At 45.5% G+C, this 24,032-nt stretch overlaps 2 protein-coding genes across 4 annotated transcripts in view; one reads left to right on the top strand and one right to left on the bottom strand.

Moving 5' to 3' along the window:
- Positions 1-989: 989 nt before the first annotated feature.
- ZNRD2 (zinc ribbon domain containing 2) lies at positions 990-8,778 on the bottom strand. 2 transcript variants are annotated; one of them, XM_069968205.1, is made up of 5 exons: positions 8,671-8,778; positions 5,256-5,313; positions 3,558-3,706; positions 3,392-3,476; positions 990-1,472 (listed from the first exon to the last, which is right to left on the bottom strand). In XM_069968205.1, exons 2-5 carry the CDS (start codon positions 5,266-5,268, stop codon positions 1,165-1,167), a joined length of 555 nt encoding a protein of 184 aa, XP_069824306.1. In that variant the 5' UTR covers positions 5,269-5,313; positions 8,671-8,778; the 3' UTR covers positions 990-1,164. The 2 variants fall into 2 exon arrangements, with proteins under 2 accessions (XP_069824306.1, XP_069824307.1); XM_069968206.1 differs by having other exon boundaries at positions 3,558-3,703.
- A 57-nt stretch (positions 8,779-8,835) lies between these two features.
- Positions 8,836-24,032, top strand: part of LOC138789520 (homeobox protein SIX6-like) — a 43,302-nt gene continuing 28,105 nt past the window's right edge. Inside the window, exon 1 of one of the 2 annotated variants that reach the window (XM_069968202.1) lies at positions 8,836-8,881. The gene's annotated coding sequence lies outside the window, so the exon portion shown is untranslated. Of the gene's footprint in view, positions 8,882-8,905; positions 8,969-24,032 lie in introns of those variants that run through there. The other variant, XM_069968204.1, reaches the window with a different exon arrangement.

Below are 24,032 nucleotides of genomic sequence, written 5' to 3'. Positions count from 1 at the left end.
AAGGGGTTATCCAGTTCTACAAAAACATGGCCACTTTCCCCCTACTGATGTCTCCAGTTTGGGTGGGCTTTTGAAACTCAGTTCCATTGAAGTAAATGAAGCTTAATTGCAAACCGCACCTGAACTGGAGACACCAGTAGGGGGAAAAGTGGCCATGTTTTTGTAGCGCTGGATAACCCCTTTAAGCATACACATATATGTGTTCACAGCAAGCACTTTTACTTGCAAGTGCTGTCTCATTCTTTGGATTACAGTATATGGTCCTGGGGTGCAGTCCCACAAGTTGACTTTCTCTGTTCCTGTGCTGCTGTCCCTCTAGTGAATATTACAGGGATATGCAGCCATCCACCTTAAAGCCATGTTCACATGGCATATAACACCAGCTGTTGTGACCTGGCCGGGTCACAGAACGGCCGGTGTTACTGAAGATCATCCAGATGATCTTCATTTCTGGTGAATCCAAATTCACCGCTGCACACAAAGGAGCGTGCGGCCGGAGCCGCAAGCTCCATTGTGTAAACTGTCAGGTTGTGTGCGGCCACTATTCAATGAATAGTGGCCGCAGAAAACTGACATGTCAGTTTTTCGAGCGACTGGATGGAATCCTGGCTGGAGTGTATATTACGTGTATACCCTCTGGCTGGGATTCCATTAATTCCAATACAGCGGATGTTTAGCATAAATCACGGTTGTTGTTGCAAATTGCGACAACGTCCGTGATTTATGCTAAACATTTGTTGTGTGGACACGGCCTAATAACTGTTGGATGAATGACAGTTATCTCTATCGTCCTCCCCATGCACAGGAACATCTAGCCATGCCGGACGTTTCTGTGTTCCTGTGCCATAGGCTGTATCCATGTTTTCCAGGACTCCCTAGAACTGCATCCAACTTCTTCAGCCACCAAATGCCAAAACTCCCGGGTTCGGGTGGACTGGAGCATGCTTGGATTGCGCTCACTGCTACATAAGACTAAAGGCAAGTCAAACTTTTCACTCTATTCATCCAATGTGATTTAATATAAATAAATATGTTATCTGAGATGCTGCCAAGTAGCTAACACATTCAATACGGCATCACATGAGCCGCACTGACACAATACAGGAATAAGTGGGAAGGAATTGGGTATAACATGGTTTGCAGGTGAGAAGTTCAGGACAGCCATCAATGTCGAAGATCTCGGAGTGACTTCAGACTCTGGGCACAAGTGCCAATAAGTGCGCACAGCTGGGCGCTGTACTCCACAGAACTGGTTTCTTTCAGCTGGTGAGTGGCCCAGCTCATCTTCTCCAGGACGGCGCTCTCAGCAGAAACTACAGGTACGGGGACATCGGACACAACGACGGCACGCACAGGGCCAGAATCAAGGTTTGTTACGGGGGCAGGAGCCGCTGGGACGTCATGAACAGGGTGGTCGTGTAATGAAAGCTGATGCTCCCGGACCTGAGACAGTGCAGCCTGAGGATTCAGCACTTAATAAAAACATAAAAAAAGGAGTCAAATTAGTCACAAGGAAATGGGAGGGCTGTGCTCTCTAGTCTACGATCAGCTCTCTAACTGCTCGATCCCTCTCTACTCCGACACCTCAGCTGTCCCCTATACATTAGACACTCAGATTCAGCTGCCTCGGCCTCCTGTGTATAGTGCCATTAGCGACACATCCTCCAGGATTACATTATAATGGACATAGAAATATATATTGTTATGAGTTATATAAATACACATGTTCTGCCTATTATAAAAAGCTTCTTCTGAAAAAAGTGACCTTGCTGTCCAGATTGCTTCATAGAAAGCTTTTTATTTTCTAAGCTCCACTGGAAAGGCATGGCGTGGATTGCGGTACGGGCAGCGTGACGACTTATTAGACTGCGTGGGGACCTTGGATTAAAGAGTGACTCAGCCCTCTATATTGTAAGAGATCAGTCAAAGACGTCACAAATAATAAAGCTTTCACAATGTCATAAAAAGGAAGATTTACCAACGTTCTAACATTCTGGGGGAGATTTATCAAACATGGTGTAAAGTGAAACTGGCTCAGTTGCCCCTAGCAACCAATCAGATTCCACCTTTCATTTTCCAAAAGAGTCTGTGAGGAATGAAAAGTGGAATCTGATTGGTTGCTAGGGGCAACTGAGCCATTTCTGCTTTACACCAGTTTGATTAAACTCCCCCATGAGATTATGAATGTACCAATAGGCTGGACACGGAGGCATAACACTCCCATTAAAGGGGCACTCCAGTGAAAATCTTTTTCTTTCAAATCAGCTGGTTTCAGACAGTTATATAGATATGTAATTTACTTTAATTTAAAAACCTCCAGCCTTCCAGTACTTATCATCTGCTGCATGTCCTGCAGGAAATGTTTTCTTTTAAGATTGACACAGTGCTTTCTGCTGACCCTTCTGTCTAAGACAGGAACTGTCAAATTCCTAAAGAAAACCTCTCCTGTTCTGTCTTGGACAGAGATGTCAGCAGAAAGCACTGTAGGCGCAGTAAAGCAGAGTCTTCTCCGGCTGCAGAACTGAGCAGAACTGTGCTCAGCCAATCGCGGCTGAGCAGCTGGTGACACGGCATGCATGAGGGACGGATGGAGCGGTTCGGCCGGCCTCCCAAAGACGACGTCATTGTAAAAATTGGAAGTGCGGGATCAGGAACGTGATAATTTAATAGTTCAGGCGATTACGCACACCAAACATGTTTTTTTTTTTGTTTTGTTTTTTTTTATTTAATTTTATTTATAAAATGGGAAAAAGGGGGTGATTTAAACTTTTATTAGGGGAGGGGAATTTTTATTAATAGAATTTTTTTTTTTTTTTTTACACACAAGCTATAAGTCCCCCTGGGGTTAGGGTTATTCCTCCTGGGGGACTTCTAGTATTACAACTCTGATCTCTCATTGAGATCTATGCAGTATAGTTATACTGCATAGATCAATGAGATCTGTGTTCTATGTCTCTTGGCTGCTGCAGCCAAGAACAATAGATTGCAGAGTCTGGATCAGCACCATTACGGCGCAGACCCCTGGCCAGCTCACAAGCAGGGACAGCTCCTCTGCGATCGCATCGCGGGGAAGAGGCGATCCCATCACAAGACCACCAGCGATGGGAGAAAACAGCCATTTAGACAGTTGCATTTAATTGGCTTATTAGCGGGCATGGCGATTGGACCGTGTCCACTAATTGCCGCGGTCCTGGACTGCAGATAGCACCCGGGACTGTGGCAATTCAGAGCAGGGTTGCCGTGTGGCCCCCCTCTGAACGCTCCAATGACGCCAGGGCGTACATTTAAATAGAATTAAATTACAAATCTACACAACTTTCTAAAACAAGTTTATTTAAAAGAAGATTTTCACTGGACAACCCCTTTAATTTATCACCAAAAATGAAAATACCTGGGTTGTCCTTCTCAGTATCGGAATCCAATTCTTGACATGAGATGCAAAGTAGTTTTTTGTGCCGGTCCTGTAATAATATCGTCTATAAAGAAAAATACAAAAATCAGTACATTGTGATCAGACAAGTAGTAGTATTACATGATGTTTCCCGGAGCTGGCTCACCCCGCACGTCTCACAGCTGTCTCCCAGCATTCTGTATCCCTTCAGTAAGTAATCTCCCATCATCCTGCTAATCTTATCTTGGCGCTCACGTCGTGCTCTCAGAATTTTCATATCTGACTCAGATGGGGGAGACCAGGTATCGTCATCTTCTGTCACAGAGCGGGAGAAGAGGAGGAAAAAAAAAATTGTGCTGGATGTGAAAGGTGGCAAACCAATAATATACTGTAGATAATAGCATAGAGATGGGAGAACAAGATCCTAGGACCAAGATACGGCATCGCCTCTAGTAGAAGAGCAGCACAGGATGGCGACACAGCACAAGAAGACATAGTCACTACAGGGACCGTGAGATGGTGGTGCCACTCTCCATTCTGCAATCAGTATACACAGGACTGTGCAGAGTTGTCACCTTCGGTTGTTAAAGTGTTAGACTGACATTTAAAAATGTTGTTTTTTAGTTTTAATCGAAAATCCAAATCAATGTCCTCTACCGTGTTTCCCCAAAAATAAGACGGTGTCGTATATTTGCTATGTCTTATCTTCAGGGGGAGGTGGACTTATTTCTCTCCCCCCGGCCGTCAGTGGCGGGTCAGGCTTGTGGTGGCGTTGTCATCGGGTCAGGTTTACAGCAGGTCAGGCATGTGGCAGCGGCATCAGGTCAGGTGTGCGGCAGCGGGTCAGACGTGCGGCAGCGGCATCGGGTCAGACGTGCGGACCATGAACTAGGCTGCCTGCAGTTTGGGAGGTCCACGAGGGAATTAGGTTGGCGGTGGCCTTACTTTCGGTGGGGTGTCTTATTTTAGGAGGGTGTTTACTTTCGGTAGACATTGATGTGAGCAGAAGCTGAGCTGTAGTAACCTGGCACGGCTACTACGTAGAGAATGGGCCATCAGAGCATTTTAATGTGTAAATGGAGAACCCCTTCAAGAGAGGGAGGAAGAAGGGATGGAATGTCCTATAATTAGCTGTAGTTTTACAACAGCTGGAGGGCTGAAGGTTCCCCATTCCTGCTTTAATTGATCGCTATTATGGTGCGTTTACACGTAACGATAATTGGCCCGATCGCACGATTAACGATGTCGGAGTAACGGTTTTTTTTCATAACGAGCAGCGTTTAGACGGTACGATATAGCGTACGGAAAATTCGTTTTGCGATCGTTTTGCGAACGCTTAAGCCTATCTCAAACATTGGTTAAATCGGCGAGCGACTGTTCACACGGAACGATTTGCGAATGACGATTTGATAACGATCGTTCGTCGTTTGATCGTTCGCTGCGTTTACACGTACGATTATCGTTCAAATTCGAACGTTATCGAGCAAATTTGTACGATAATCGTTACGTGTAAACGCACCATTAGAGATGAGCGAACCTGAAGCATGCTCGAGTTCATCCAGACCCGAACGATCGGTATTTGATTAGCGGGGGCTGCTGAAGTTGGATAAAGCTCTAAGGTTGTCTGGAAAACATGGATACAGCCAATGACTATATCCATGATTTCCACATAGCCTTAGGCTTTATCCAACTTCAGCAGCCACCGCTATTCAAATGCCGAACGATTGGGTTTGGATGGACTCGAGCATGCTCCAGGTTCGCTCATCTCTATAAATTACAAATCTCTGGCACTTTCTGGGACCAGTTGCTTTGAAAGAAAAAAAAAATTCACTTAAACTGCTCTTTAAAACATGGTATTACTCACCCTGTAACGCCATCCTGAAGAAAGTGCCAGTAATAGGGAAGGTCACAGCTCTGTAGACCTACAAAGAAGCAAAGATATTTCATAGGTAAGTGAAGTGCAGACTAAACTGTATCCTGCCAGAGACAACACCTGCTATGTGGTAGGGCCAGCACAGGGACATACACCATATCCTGCCAGAGACAACACCTGCTATTTGTTAGGGCCAGCACAGGGACATACACCATATCCTGCCAGAGACAACACCTGCCATGTGGTAGGGCCAGCGCAGGGACATACACCATATCCTGCCAGAGACAACACCTGCCATGTGGTAGGGCCAGCGCAGGGATATACACCATATCCTGCCAGAGACAACACCTGCCCTGTGGTAGGGCCAGCGCAGCCATATACACCATATCCTGCCAGAGACAGCACCTGCTATGTGGTAGGGCCAGTGCAGGGATATACACCATATCCTGCCAGAGACCAGGCCTGCCATGTGGTAGGGCCAGCATGGGGATATACACCATATCCTCCCAGAGACAACACCTGCCATGTGGTAGGGCCAGTGCAGGGATATACACCATATCCTGCCAGAGACAACACCTGCCATGTGGTAGAGCCAGCGCAGGGATATACACAGGGCCGGATTAAAGGGAGGGCACCAGGGGCACGTGCCCCGGGGCCTCCACCAGCTCGAACCCTACCAGAACGGTGCTGCTTACCCAGGATATCAGGCCATGTAATAGGGCCCTAACACAGTGGGCAACAGCGTGCAGAAAGTCCTGTGTTCTCACATTGCGTTATTAACACAAACACAATGTGGGAATACACTCTGATACTTAGTCCACCCCCCCCCCCCCCTCTGCTCCTGTCTCTAGGGCCTGGCATCTTCCCCTGTACTGCAGCCTCTAGTGACCACGTGCATAACAGAGGAGGATGCTGACCCATACAGCCAGGAGCGAGGAGGGGCCTGTGCTAATTCACCTACAGTAAGCAGCCATCTGTATAGATCGCGGTATAATTTATTTTTTTATTTTTTTTTTGGGGGGGGGGGGGGGATTGTCGCCCAGGGCCTCCACCAACCTTAATCCGGCCCTGGATATGCACCATATCCTGCCAGAGACAACACCTGCTATGTGGTAGGGCCAGTGCAGGGATATACACCATATCCTGCCAGAGACAACACCTGCCATGTGGTAGGGCCAGTGCAGGGATATACACCATATCCTGCCAGAGACAACACCTGCCATGTGGTAGGGCCAGTGCAGGGATATACACCATATCCTGCCAGAGACAACACCTGCCATGTGGTAGAGCCAGCACGGGGATATACACCATATCCTGCCAGAGACAACACCTGCCATGTGGTAGGGCCAGCGCAGGGATATACACCATATCCTGCCAGAGACAACACCTGCCATGTGGTAGAGCAAGTGCAGGGATATACACCATATTCTATCAGAGACAACACCTGCCATGTGGTAGGGCCAGTGCAGGGATATACACCATATCCTGCCAGAGACAACACCTGCCATGTGGTAGAGCAAGTGCAGGGATATACACCATATCCTGTCAGAGACAACACCTGCCATGTGGTAGGGCCAGCGCAGGGATATACACCATATCCTGCCATGTGGTTGGGCCAGCGCAGGGATATACACCATATCCTGCCAGAGCCAGTGCAGGGATATACACCATATCCTATCAGAGACAACACCTGCCATGTGGTAGGGCCAGCGCAGAGATATACACCATATCCTGCCAGAGACAACACCTGCCATGTGGTAGGGCCAGCGCAGAGATATACACCATATCCTGTCAGAGACAACACCTGCCATGTGGTAGGGCCAGCGCAGGGATATACACCATATCCTGCCATGTGGTTGGGCCAGCGCAGGGATATACACCATATCCTGCCAGAGCCAGTGCAGGGATATACACCATATCCTGCCATGTGGTAGGACCAGCGCAGGGATATACACCATATCCTGCCAGAGCAGGGATATACACCATATCCTGCCAGAGACAACACCTGCCATGTGGTAGGGCCAGCGCAGGGATATACACCATATCCTGCCAGAGACAACACCTGCCATGTGGTAGGGCCAGTGCAGGGATATACACCATATCCTGCCAGAGCCAGTGCAGGGATATACACCATATCCTGCCATGTGGTAGGACCAGCGCGGGGATATACACCATATCCTGCCAGAGCAGGGATATACACCATATCCTGCCAGAGACAACACCTGCCATGTGGTAGGGCCAGCGCAGGGATATACACCATATCCTGCCAGAGACAACACCTGCCATGTGGTAGGGCCAGTGCAGGGATATACACCATATCCTGCCAGAGCCAGTGCAGGGATATACACCATATCCTGCCAGAGACAACACCTGCCAAGTGGTAGGGCCAGCGCAGGGATATACACCATATCCTGCCAGAGACAACACCTGCCATGTGGTAGGGCCAGCGCAGGGATATACACCATATCCTGCCAGAGCCAGTGCAGGGATATACACCATATCCTGCCAGAGACAACACCTGCCAAGTGGTAGGGCCAGCGCAGGGATATACACCACAGTCTGCCTCCAGGACCAGTGCTGTTATACTAGAGACAAGTGTATAGAACACTATGGCGCTATATATAGTCATTCTTCCCATTCTAAAGTATGGACCGAGGACTTACTGATGTGCACAGTCCATCAGAGGTAGTGTTTTAAACAGTTTTTTTTTCTCCTTGATGTGGTGGTCCCCCAAAATTGTGAAATAAATCGAAGCCCCAACCTTATGGCAGGAAAAAAAAACTTTATTAACAATGTATAGTATGCACATCTGTTCCATTGAACAACGATGTACTAAGATGGCATTTTAACTTTATGGGGCCCATCACCTGGAGAGCAGTGGGCCAGGGCATGAAGCACTTCTCCCGGCTCTATCTAATGACTGGTGGTGGCCTGATCACCCAGACCCTGACCAATCAAAACTTTACACATGTCTTTAGTGAAACCAGCATTTAGATGGTTGCCTAATGGTGGGGGTCTCCCCTTACTGCTGCAAAGCCATCAATGGGGGGGGGGGGGGGGGGGGGCAATGCATTGGTTTTTGAGCCAGGGGACTAATAATAACAGCCACTGAGTCTGGGGAGCTCATCAGTATCTGACCCTGCACTATATGCCAGAGCTGCAGCGACCACAAATACAGGGAATACAGCGCCATGCAACGTGTAGTGGTTGTGCCGGGGTAGTTTCCATTTTGTAGAACACAGGGCGTGTCCTGAAGGGGTTAATCCTCACACAATGCTCTGCAGGGGAGCTGTGTACTGCTCTGTACATCAATTACCAAACAATCCCCAAGACCTCCGTAGAACTCTGTGTCCTGAGGGTCGGAGCGCGCCTCATCCTGTAGGGGGCGATAAGAGTGACTACGTACCGCACTGTATCTGCTGCCCCGGGCTCCTTACACACGGTAGCAGCGCTGGAAGTTGCTAGATCCAGGGGGCAAAAGGACCTTTGGTGACGTCATGACCATGTGATCAGGGATCCCAATCTGCTGCTGAAGGACCTGTGATTACGTCATTACCATGTGACTGTGGGAGGAGTCGGAATGCAGTTTGCGCTGATAGAAGAGGTTCTTGTAGTTGGTGATTATTACAAAGTGTCCTCATAGGAAATAGAGATGTGTGACCGACCTGATCCTCATCTGTGCGGCCTGCTCTGCACTGTACACGGTATACACACAGCTCTACACTGTACACGGTATACACACACAGCTCTGCACTGTACACGGTATACACACACAGCTCTGCACTGTACACGGTATACACACACAGCTCTGCACTGTACATGGTATATACACACAGCTCTGCACTGTACACGGTATACACACACAGCTCTGCACTGTACACGGTATACACACACAGCTCTGCACTGTACACGGTATACACACACAGCTCTGCACTGTACACGGTATACACACAGCTCTGCACTGTACATGGTATACACACAGCTCTGCACTGTACACGGTATACACACACAGCTCTACACTGTACACGGTATACGCACACAGCTCTGCACTGTACACGGTATACACACACAGCTCTGCACTGTACACGGTATACACACAGCTCTGCACTGTACACAGTATACACACACAGCTCTGCACTGTACACGGTATACACACACACAGCTCTGCACTGTACACGGTATACACACACAGCTCTACACTGTACACGGTATACACACACAGCTCTGCACTGTACATGGTATACACACACAGCTCTGCACTGTACACGGTATACACACACAGCTCTGCACTGTACAATATATACACACACAGCTCTACACTGTACAATATATACACACACAGCTCTGCACTGTACACAGTATACACACACAGCTCTGCACTGTACACGGTATACACACACAGCTCTGCACTGTACACGGTATACACACACAGCTCTACACTGTACACGGTATACACACAGCTCTGCACTGTACACGGTATACACACACACACAGCTCTGCACTGTACACGGTATATACACAGCTCTGCACTGTACACGGTATACACACAGCTCTGCACTGTACACGGTATAAACACACAGCTCTGCACTGTACAATATATACACACACAGCTCTACACTGTACAATATATACACACACAGCTCTGCACTGTACACGGTATACACAGCTCTGCACTGTACACGGTATACACACACAGCTCTGCACTGTACACGGTATACACACACACAGCTCTGCACTGTACAATATATACACACACAGCTCTACACTGTACACGGTATACACACACAGCTCTGCACTGTACAATATATACACACACAGCTCTGCACTGTACACGGTATACACACACAGCTCTGCACTGTACACGGTATACACACAGCTCTGCACTGTACACGGTATACACACACAGCTCTACACTGTACACGGTATACACACACACACAGCTCTGCACTGTACACGGTATACACACAGCTCTGCACTGTACACGGTATACACACACAGCTGTACACGGTATACACACACAGCTCTGCACTGTACATGGTATACACACAGCTCTGCACTGTACACGGTATACACACACAGCTCTGCACTGTACACGGTATACACACACAGCTCTACACTGTACACGGTATACACACACAGCTCTGCACTGTACATGGTATACACACACAGCTCTGCACTGTACAATATATACACACACAGCTCTACACTGTACAATATATACACACACAGCTCTGCACTGTACACGGTATACACAGCTCTGCACTGTACACGGTATACACACACAGCTCTGCACTGTACACGGTATACACACACACAGCTCTGCACTGTACAATATATACACACACAGCTCTACACTGTACACGGTATACACACACAGCTCTGCACTGTACAATATATACACACACAGCTCTGCACTGTACATAGTATACACACACAGCTCTGCACTGTACACGGTATACACACACAGCTCTACACTGTACACGGTATACACACACAGCTCTGCACTGTACATGGTATACACACAGCTCTGCACTGTACACGGTATACACACACAGCTCTGCACTGTACACGGTATACACACACACAGCTCTGCACTGTACAATATATACACACACAGCTCTACACTGTACACGGTATACACACACAGCTCTGGACTGTACACAGTATACACACACAGCTCTGCACTGTACACGGTATACACACACAGCTCTGCACTGTACAATATATACACACACAGCTCTGCACTGTACACGGTATACACACACAGCTCTACACTGTACACGGTATACACACACAGCTCTGCACTGTACATGGTATACACACAGCTCTGCACTGTACACGGTATACACACACAGCTCTGCACTGTACACGGTATACACACACACAGCTCTGCACTGTACAATATATACACACACAGCTCTGCACTGTACATGGTATACACACACAGCTCTGCACTGTACACGGTATACACACACAGCTCTGCACTGTACAATATATACACACACAGCTCTACACTGTACAATATATACACACACAGCTCTGCACTGTACACAGTATACACACACAGCTCTGCACTGTACACGGTATACACACACAGCTCTACACTGTACACGGTATACACACAGCTCTGCACTGTACACGGTATACACACACAGCTCTACACTGTACACGGTATACACACACACACAGCTCTGCACTGTACACGGTATACACACAGCTCTGCACTGTACACGGTATACACACACAGCTCTACACTGTACACGGTATACACACACAGCTCTGCACTGTACATGGTATACACACAGCTCTGCACTGTACACGGTATACACACACAGCTCTGCACTGTACACGGTATACACACACAGCTCTACACTGTACACGGTATACACACACAGCTCTGCACTGTACATGGTATACACACACAGCTCTGCACTGTACAATATATACACACACAGCTCTACACTGTACAATATATACACACACAGCTCTGCACTGTACACGGTATACACAGCTCTGCACTGTACACGGTATACACACACAGCTCTGCACTGTACACGGTATACACACACACAGCTCTGCACTGTACAATATATACACACACAGCTCTACACTGTACACGGTATACACACACAGCTCTGCACTGTACAATATATACACACACAGCTCTGCACTGTACATAGTATACACACACAGCTCTGCACTGTACACGGTATACACACACAGCTCTACACTGTACACGGTATACACACACAGCTCTGCACTGTACATGGTATACACACAGCTCTGCACTGTACACGGTATACACACACAGCTCTGCACTGTACACGGTATACACACACACAGCTCTGCACTGTACAATATATACACACACAGCTCTACACTGTACACGGTATACACACACAGCTCTGGACTGTACACAGTATACACACACAGCTCTGCACTGTACACGGTATACACACACAGCTCTGCACTGTACAATATATACACACACAGCTCTACACTGTACAATATATACACACACAGCTCTGCACTGTACATAGTATACACACACAGCTCTGCACTGTACACGGTATACACACACAGCTCTACACTGTACACGGTATACACACACAGCTCTGCACTGTACATGGTATACACACAGCTCTGCACTGTACACGGTATACACACACAGCTCTGCACTGTACACGGTATACACACACACAGCTCTGCACTGTACAATATATACACACACAAGCTCTACACTGTACACGGTATACACACACAGCTCTGCACTGTACAATATATACACACACAGCTCTACACTGTACACGGTATACACACACAGCTCTGCACTGTACACGGTATACACACACAGCTCTACACTGTACACGGTATACACACAGCTCTGCACTGTACACGGTATACACACACAGCTCTGCACTGTACACGGTATACACACACACAGCTCTGCACTGTACAATATATACACACACAGCTCTACACTGTACACGGTATACACACACAGCTCTGCACTGTACAATATATACACACACAGCTCTACACTGTACAATATATACACACACAGCTCTGCACTGTACACGGTATACACACAAAGCTCTGCACTGTACACGGTATACACACACAGCTCTGCACTGTACACGGTATACACACACAGCTCTACACTGTACAATATATACACACACAGCTCTGCACTGTACATGGTATACACACAGCTCTGCACTGTACAATATATACACACACAGCTCTACACTGTACAATATATACACACACAGCTCTGCACTGTACATGGTATACACACAGCTCTGCACTGTACACGGTATACACACAGCTCTGCACTGTACAATATATACACACACAGCTCTACACTGTACAATATATACACACACAGCTCTGCACTGTACACAGTATACACACAGCTCTGCACTGTACAATATATACACACACAGCTCTACACTGTACAATATATACACACACAGCTCTGCACTGTACACAGTATACACACAGCTCTGCACTGTACAATATATACACACACAGCTCTACACTGTACAATATATACACACACAGCTCTGCACTGTACACGGTATACACACAGCTCTGCACTGTACAATATATACACACACAGCTCTACACTGTACAATATATACACACACAGCTCTGCAATGTACACGGTATACACACAGCTCTGCACTGTACAATATATACACACACAGCTCTACACTGTACAATATATACACACACAGCTCTGCACTGTACACGGTATACACACAGCTCTGCACTGTACAATATATACACACACAGCTCTACACTGTACAATATATACACACACAGCTCTGCACTGTACACGGTATACACACAGCTCTGCACTGTACAATATATACACACACAGCTCTACACTGTACAATATATACACACACAGCTCTGCACTGTACACGGTATACACACAGCTCTGCACTGTACAATATATACACACACAGCTCTACACTGTACAATATATACACACACAGCTCTGCACTGTACACGGTATACACACAGCTCTGCACTGTACAATATATACACACACAGCTCTACACTGTACAATATATACACACACAGCTCTGCACTGTACAATATATACACACACAGCTCTGCACTGTACACGGTATACACACACAGCTCTACACTGTACACGGTATACACACACAGCTCTGCACTGTACATGGTATACACACAGCTCTGCACTGTACACGGTATACACACACAGCTCTGCACTGTACACGGTATACACACACACAGCTCTGCACTGTACAATATATACACACAGCTCTACACTGTACACGGTATACACACACAGCTCTGCACTGTACAATATATACACACACAGCTCTACACTGTACACGGTATACACACACAGCTCTGCACTGTACACGGTATACACACACAGCTCTACACTGTACACGGTATACACACAGCTCTGCACTGTACACGGTATACACACACAGCTCTGCACTGTACACGGTATACACACACACAGCTCTGCACTGTACAATATATACACACACAGCTCTACACTGTACACGGTATACACACACAGCTCTGCACTGTACAATATATACACACACAGCTCTACACTGTACAATATATACACACACAGCTCTGCACAGTACACGGTATACACACAAAGCTCTGCACTGTACACGGTATACACACACAGCTCTGCACTGTACACGGTATACACACACAGCTCTACACTGTACAATATATACACACACAGCTCTGCACTGTACATGGTATACACACAGCTCTGCACTGTACAATATATACACACACAGCTCTACACTGTACAATATATACACACACAGCTCTGCACTGTACATGGTATACACACAGCTCTGCACTGTACACGGTATACACACAGCTCTGCACTGTACAATATATACACACACAGCTCTACACTGTACAATATATACACACACAGCTCTGCACTGTACACAGTATACACACACAGCTCTGCACTGTACACGGTATACACACACAGCTCTGCACTGTACAATATATACACACACAGCTCTACACTGTACAATATATACACACACAGCTCTGCACTGTACATAGTATACACACACAGCTCTGCACTGTACACGGTATACACACACAGCTCTACACTGTACACGGTATACACACACAGCTCTGCACTGTACATGGTATACACACAGCTCTGCACTGTACACGGTATACACACACAGCTCTGCACTGTACACGGTATACACACACACAGCTCTGCACTGTACAATATATACACACACAGCTCTACACTGTACACGGTATACACACACAGCTCTGCACTGTACAATATATACACACACAGCTCTACACTGTACACGGTATACACACACAGCTCTGCACTGTACACGGTATACACACACAGCTCTACACTGTACACGGTATACACACAGCTCTGCACTGTACACGGTATACACACACAGCTCTGCACTGTACACGGTATACACACACACAGCTCTGCACTGTACAATATATACACACACAGCTCTACACTGTACACGGTATACACACACAGCTCTGCACTGTACAATATATACACACACAGCTCTACACTGTACAATATATACACACACAGCTCTGCACTGTACACGGTATACACACAAAGCTCTGCACTGTACACGGTATACACACACAGCTCTGCACTGTACACGGTATACACACACAGCTCTACACTGTACAATATATACACACACAGCTCTGCACTGTACATGGTATACACACAGCTCTGCACTGTACAATATATACACACACAGCTCTACACTGTACAATATATACACACACAGCTCTGCACTGTACATGGTATACACACAGCTCTGCACTGTACACGGTATACACACAGCTCTGCACTGTACAATATATACACACACAGCTCTACACTGTACAATATATACACACACAGCTCTGCACTGTACACAGTATACACACAGCTCTGCACTGTACAATATATACACACACAGCTCTACACTGTACAATATATACACACACAGCTCTGCACTGTACACGGTATACACACACAGCTCTGCACTGTACAATATATACACACACAGCTCTACACTGTACAATATATACACACACAGCTCTGCACTGTACACGGTATACACACAGCTCTGCACTGTACAATATATACACACACAGCTCTGGACTGTACAATATATACACACACAGCTCTGCACTGTACACGGTATACACACAGCTCTGCACTGTACAATATATACACACACAGCTCTACACTGTACAATATATACACACACAGCTCTGCACTGTACACGGTATACACACAGCTCTGCACTGTACAATATATACACACACAGCTCTACACTGTACAATATATACACACACAGCTCTGCACTGTACACGGTATACACACAGCTCTGCACTGTACAATATATACACACACAGCTCTACACTGTACAATATATACACACACAGCTCTGCACTGTACACGGTATACACACAGCTCTGCACTGTACAATATATACACACACAGCTCTACACTGTACAATATATACACACACAGCTCTGCACTGTACATAGTATACACACACAGCTCTGCACTGTACACGGTATACACACACAGCTCTACACTGTACACGGTATACACACTATACACACACAGCTCTGCACTGTACATGGTATACACACAGCTCTGCACTGTACATGGTATACACACACAGCTCTGCACTGTACAATATATACACACACAACTCTGCACTGTACACGGTATACACACACAGTTCTGCACTGTACAATATATACACACACAGCTCTGCACTGTACACTGTATACACACACAGCTCTGCACTGTACAATATATACACACACAGCTCTACACTGTACAATATATACACACACAGCTCTGCACTGTACATGGTATACACACACAGCTCTGCACTGTACACGGTATACACACAGCTCTGCACTGTACACGGTATACACACACAGCTCTGCACTGTACACGGTATACACACACACAGCTCTGCACTGTACAATATATACACACAGCTCTACACTGTACACGGTATACACACAGCTCTGCACTGTACAATATATACACACACAGCTCTACACTTTACAATATATACACACACAGCTCTGCACTGTACATGGTATACACACACAGCTCTGCACTGTACACGGTATACACACAGCTCTGCACTGTACACGGTATACACACACAGCTCTGCACTGTACACTGTATACACACACACAGCTCTGCACTGTACAATATATACACACACAGCTCTACACTGTACACGGTATACACACAGCTCTGCACTGTACACGGTATACACACACAGCTCTGCACTGTACAATATATACATACACAGCTCTGCACTGTACACGGTATACACACACAGCTCTGCACTGTACACGGTATACACACACAGCTCTGCACTGTACAATATATACACACACAGCTCTGCACTGTACACGGTATACACACACAGCTCTGCACTGTACACGGTATACACACAGCTCTGCACTGTAAACGGTATACACACACAGCTCTGCACTGTACACGGTATACACACAGCTCTGCACTGTACACAGTATACACACAGCTCTGCACTGTACACGGTATACACACACAGCTCTGCACTGTACACGGTATACACACACAGCTCTACACTGTACACGGTATACACACACAGCTCTGCACTGTACAATATATACACACACAGCTCTGCACTGTACACGGTATACACACACAGCTCTGCACTGTACAATATATACACACACAGCTCTGCACTGTACACGGTATACACACAGCTCTGCACTGTACACGGTATACACACACAGCTCTGCACTGTACACAGTATACACACACAGCTCTACACTGTACACGGTATACACACAGCTCTGCACTGTACAGGGTATACACATACAGCTCTGCACTGTACAATATATACACACACAGCTCTGCACTGTACACGGTATACACACACAGCTCTGCACTGTACAATATATACACACACAGCTCTACACTGTACACGGTATACACACAGCTCTGCACTGTACAATATATACACACACAGCTCTGCGCTGTACAATATATACACACACAGCTCTGCACTGTACACGGTATACACACACAGCTCTGCACTGTACAATATATACACACACAGCTCTGCACTGTACACGGTATACACACACAGCTCTGCACTGTACACGGTATACACACAGCTCTGCACTGTACACGGTATACACACACAGCTCTGCACTGTACACGGTATACACACACTGCTCTACACTGTACACGGTATACACACACAGCTCTGCACTGTACAATATATACACACACAGCTCTGCACTGTACACGGTATACACACACAGCTCTGCACTGTACAATATATACACACACAGCTCTGCACTGTACACGGTATACACACACAGCTCTGCACTGTACAATATATACACAAACAGCTCTGCACTGTACACGGTATACACACACAGCTCTGCACTGTACACGGTATACACACACAGCTCTGCACTGTACAATATATACACACACAGCTCTACACTGTACACGGTATACACACAGCTCTGCACTGTACAATATATACACACACAGCTCTGCGCTGTACAATATATACACACACAGCTCTGCACTGTACACGGTATACACACACAGCTCTGCACTGTACAATATATACACACACAGCTCTGCACTGTACACGGTATACATACAGCTCTGCACTGTACACAATATACACACACAGCTCTGCACTGTACAATATATACACACACAGCTCTACACTGTACACGGTATATACACACAGCTCTGCACTGTACACAGTATACACACACAGCTCTGCACTGTACATGGTATACACACAGCTCTGCACTGTACATGGTATACACACACAGCTCTGCACTGTACAATATATACACACACAACTCTGCACTGTACACGGTATACACACACAGTTCTGCACTGTACAATATATACACACACAGCTCTGCACTGTGCACTGTATACACACACAGCTCTGCACTGTACAATATATACACACACAGCTCTGCACTGTACACGGTATACACACACAGCTCTGCACTGTACACGGTATACACACACAGCTCTGCACTGTACACGGTATATACACAGCTCTGCACTGTACACGGTATACACACAGCTCTGCACTGTACACGGTATATACACAGCTCTGCACTGTACACCCTGTACACACACAGCTCTGCACTGTACAATATATACACACACAGCTCTACACTGTACACGGTATATACACACAGCTCTGCACTGTACACGGTATACACACACAGCTCTACACTGTACACGGTATACACACAGCTCTGCACTGTACACAGTATACACACACAGCTCTTCACTGTACACGGTATACACACACAGCTCTGCACTGTACACGGTATACACACAGCTCTGCACTGTACAATATATACACACACAGCTCTACACTGTACACGGTATACACACACAGCTATGCACTGTACACGGTATACACACACAGCTCTGCACTGTACACGGTATACACACACTGCTCTACACTGTACACGGTATACACACACAGCTCTGCACTGTACACGGTATACACACACAGCTCTGCACTGTACACGGTATACACACACACAGCTCTACGCTGTACACGGTATACACACAGCTCTGCACTGTACACAGTATACACACACAGCTCTGCACTATATGCTTTATATGTTCACACAGCTCTGCACTATACCTATAATATATACACACAGCTTTGCACTATATGCTTTATATATACACACAGCTCTGCACTATACACATATACGCTCAGTTGTACTCTGTGAATCTCATACACACCCAACTCACACTATATGCTCTATACACACTCAGCTCTACGTTATATGCTCTATATACACCCAGCCGTGCACTATATGCTCTATACACACCCAGCCCTGCACTATATGCTCTATACACACCCAGCCCTGCACTATATGCTGTATACACACCCAGCCCTGCACTATATGCTGTATACACACCCAGCTCTACGCTACTGTATATGCTCTATACACACCCAGCTCTACGCTATATGCTCTATACACACCCAGCTCTACGCTATATGCTCTATACACACCCAGCTCTACGCTATATGCTCTATACACACCCAGCTCTACGCTATATGCTCTATACACACCCAGCCCTGCACTATATGCTCTAAACACATACAGCTCTGCACAATATGCTCTATACACACCCAGCCCTGCACTATATGCTCTATACACACCCAGCCCTGCACTATATGCTCTATACACACCCAGCCCTGCACTATATGCTCTATACACACCCAGCTCTACGCTATATGCTCTATACACACCCAGCTCTACGCTATATGCTCTATACACACCCAGCCCTGCACTATATGCTCTAAACACATACAGCTCTGCACTGTACACTTTATACACGCCCAGCTCTGTGTATATATATCTCACACGTATACATATGGCTGTGCTCTATATACCTCACATGTATACATGCGGCTGTGCTGTATATACCTTATATATACATGTGGCTGTGCTCTATATACCTTATATATACATGCGGTTGTGCTCTATATACAGTAGCCTATACACATATACATGCGGCTGTTCTCTATATACCTTATATACATATACAGTACATGCGGCTGTTCTCTATATACCTTATATACATATACAGTACATGCGGCTGTTCTCTATATACCTTATACACATATACAGTGCATGTGGCTATGCTCTATATACCATATACAGTGCATGCGGCTGTGCTCTATATACCTTATACACATATACAGTACATGTGGCTGTGCTCTATATACCTTATACACATATACAGTACATGCGGCTATGCTCTATATACCTTATACACATATACAGTACATGTGGCTGTGCTCTATATACCTTATACACATATACAGTGCATGTGGCTATGCTCTATATACCATATACAGTGCATGCGGCTGTGCTCTATATACCTTATACACATATACAGTACATGTGGCTATGCTCTATATACCTTATACACATATACAGTACATGTGGCTGTGCTCTATATACCTTATACACATATACAGTACATGTGGCTGTGCTCTATATACCTTATACACATATACAGTACATGTGGCTATGCTCTATATACCTTATACACATATACAGTACATGTGGCTGTGCTCTATATACCTTATACACATATACAGTACATGTGGCTGTGCTCTATATACCTTATACACATATACAGTACATGTGGCTGTGCTCTATATACCTTATACACATATACAGTACATGTGGCTGTGCTCTATATACCTTATACACATATACAGTACATGTGGCTGTGCTCTATATACCTTATACACATATACAGTACATGCGGCTATGCTCTATATACCTTATACACATATACAGTACATGCGGCTATGCTCTATATACCTTATACACATATACAGTACATGTGGCTGTGCTCTATATACCTTATACACATATACAGTACATGTGGCTGTGCTCTATATACCTTATACACATATACAGTACATGTGGCTATGCTCTATATACCTTATACACATATACAGTACATGTGGCTGTGCTCTATATACCTTATACACATATACAGTACATGTGGCTGTGCTCTATATACCTTATACACATATACAGTACATGCGGCTGTGCTTTATATACCTTATACACATATACAGTACATGTGGCTATGCTCTATATACCTTATACACATATACAGTACATGTGGCTGTGCTCTATATACCTTATACACATATACAGTACATGCGGCTGTGCTTTATATACCTTATACACATATACAGTACATGTGGCTATGCTCTATATACCTTATACACATATACAGTACATGTGGCTGTGCTCTATATACCTTATACACATATACAGTACATGTGGCTGTGCTCTATATACCTTACACACATATACAGTACATGTGGCTGTGCTCTATATACCTTATACACATATACAGTACATGTGGCTGTGCTCTATATACCTTATACACATATACAGTACATGCGACTGTGCTCTATATACCTTATACACATATACAGTACATGCGGCTGTGCTCTATATACCTTATACACATATACAGTACATGTGGCTGTGCTCTATATACCTTATACACATATACAGTACATGCGGCTGTGCTCTATATACCTTATACACATATACAGTACATGCGGCTATGCTCTATATACCTTATACACATATACAGTACATGTGGCTGTGCTCTATATACCTTATACACATATACAGTACATGTGGCTGTGCTCTATATACCTTATACACATATACAGTACATGTGGCTGTGCTCTATATACCTTATACACATATACAGTACATGCGGCTGTGCTCTATATACCTTATACACATATACAGTACATGCGGCTATGCTCTATATACCTTATACACATATACAGTACATGTGGCTGTGCTCTATATACCTTATACACATATACAGTACATGCGGCTATGCTCTATATAGCTTATACAAATCTAGCTCTGCCCCAGACCCCTATAAAACACGTGCTGCAGAACAGGATAGAATAGACAGCACTGTCTTCTCTGCCTCATAAAGCACAAACATCTCTGTTACCTACAGAGATTTACATAACGGGAAGCTGTGATGACTGAATATAGAGAATCCAGTGACCTGCATCACTACTGTATCTACTATATATGTAATGCTCAAGAGCTTCACACATTGGAAATATCACATTTCTATATAACACAAGCTGTGAACTAGTGGACAGGTGGGGTGGTTCCTTAAAGAGGTACCCCCCTCATAGCATGTTATCTAACTGCATGGACCCCCACAATCTGCATGGACCCCCACAATCTGTAGAACAGAGGTGAAATATTTACGCATGTTTACGGCCAACTCACCATTCATTGGCTATAGGGCTTCTATAGGAACAGCTGCCTACAGATATTGGGAGAGTCTCACTGATTTGTAGCCTTCGCACAAAGGTTTAGGCCATGTTCACACGCTTTAATACAATGGCCGTTGTATTACAGTGCAGAGACCGGTCGGCATGTAGCATGTTCCTCATCTGATACTGCAGTATCGGTTATAGGAACATTATATTTTGACTATTTGGATTGCGGTCACCTCCAGGTGTGCCCACAATCCAATTCACCATTGACCACAGTGTATGAGCCATAATTTACACTGTGTGCACGGACTGTTTTCTACGACCGTCGTCCCATTGAAATCAATGGGATTGTATTCATTTCATTAACAGTGGTCATTCAAAGAACGGTTGTTAAAGAAAAAATGAATACATTGTGTGAACATAGTCTTAATCTGTGTCAGAGCTCCCAACCTCATAATGATACATGATAAAGCGAGTTCCCATAATCCATTCCTCAGCCCACCTATCTGCCCAGTTGTAGGCTTATTCAGTCCAAGAGAGGCCATTGCTAGTGTGAAAATACTAGAGTAGGGACCATGTCTCTGGGAACGCCTTAACGTGGTGACATGGTACACTCTGTTTGATCAAAGAGTCTGCTAAGATCCTCACTTTATAATATCTACAGAGCAGGTGTTTACCGTGTGTACGCTGGGAGAAGTGTATACGGTAGGCCCTTACACCTGTGGGTTGCTGCTGCACCTTCTGTTTTTGTCATTCCTCAGCACACCGTCCATATAGCACAGTTGCACCTGAATATTTCTTTTTAGCGTCACACGCTTCCTATCGGAGGAGATTATGGTTTGCCGTGATAATCCCTAGTTATGTGTGAGGGCATTGGACATGGGCCCCTACAAGTTATTTACTACTAATCAGAGGTAAGCAAAACTAAAAGAACTGGAACACATCGCCACCAATTAGTTTAGCTTGGCCAAACTAGTTCCCCAAAAAAGTCCAAGACTACAGACTTCAGAGGTCTAGGGCTGTAGCCATCTTTTTCAGACAACCAGACCACTTTTTATCTGGAACAGATTAGGCTAGACTGAACTGGTCCCTGGCCTATCTGTTAGATCTGGTTTCGGCCACTTCTGCTCCTACTTCAGAGAAGAATTTATTCAGAAGTTGGAGATTCCCACTTTTAGGGCCCTATTCCACGGGACGATTATCATTTGCATAATCGTTAACGATAAACGATCCAAACGACCTGAAATCGTTCACCCATTTACATGGAACGATAATCGTTACTTATGATCGTTCTTGTGGTCGTCTTGTCGTCGCTATTGCGTTCGTCACTACTGCAAACGACCGAACGACATCT

This window comes from Dendropsophus ebraccatus, chromosome 4, assembly GCF_027789765.1.
Source record: "Dendropsophus ebraccatus isolate aDenEbr1 chromosome 4, aDenEbr1.pat, whole genome shotgun sequence".
Taxonomy (NCBI): domain Eukaryota; kingdom Metazoa; phylum Chordata; class Amphibia; order Anura; family Hylidae; genus Dendropsophus; species Dendropsophus ebraccatus.
This window is presented reverse-complemented; position numbering and strand designations above follow the sequence as displayed.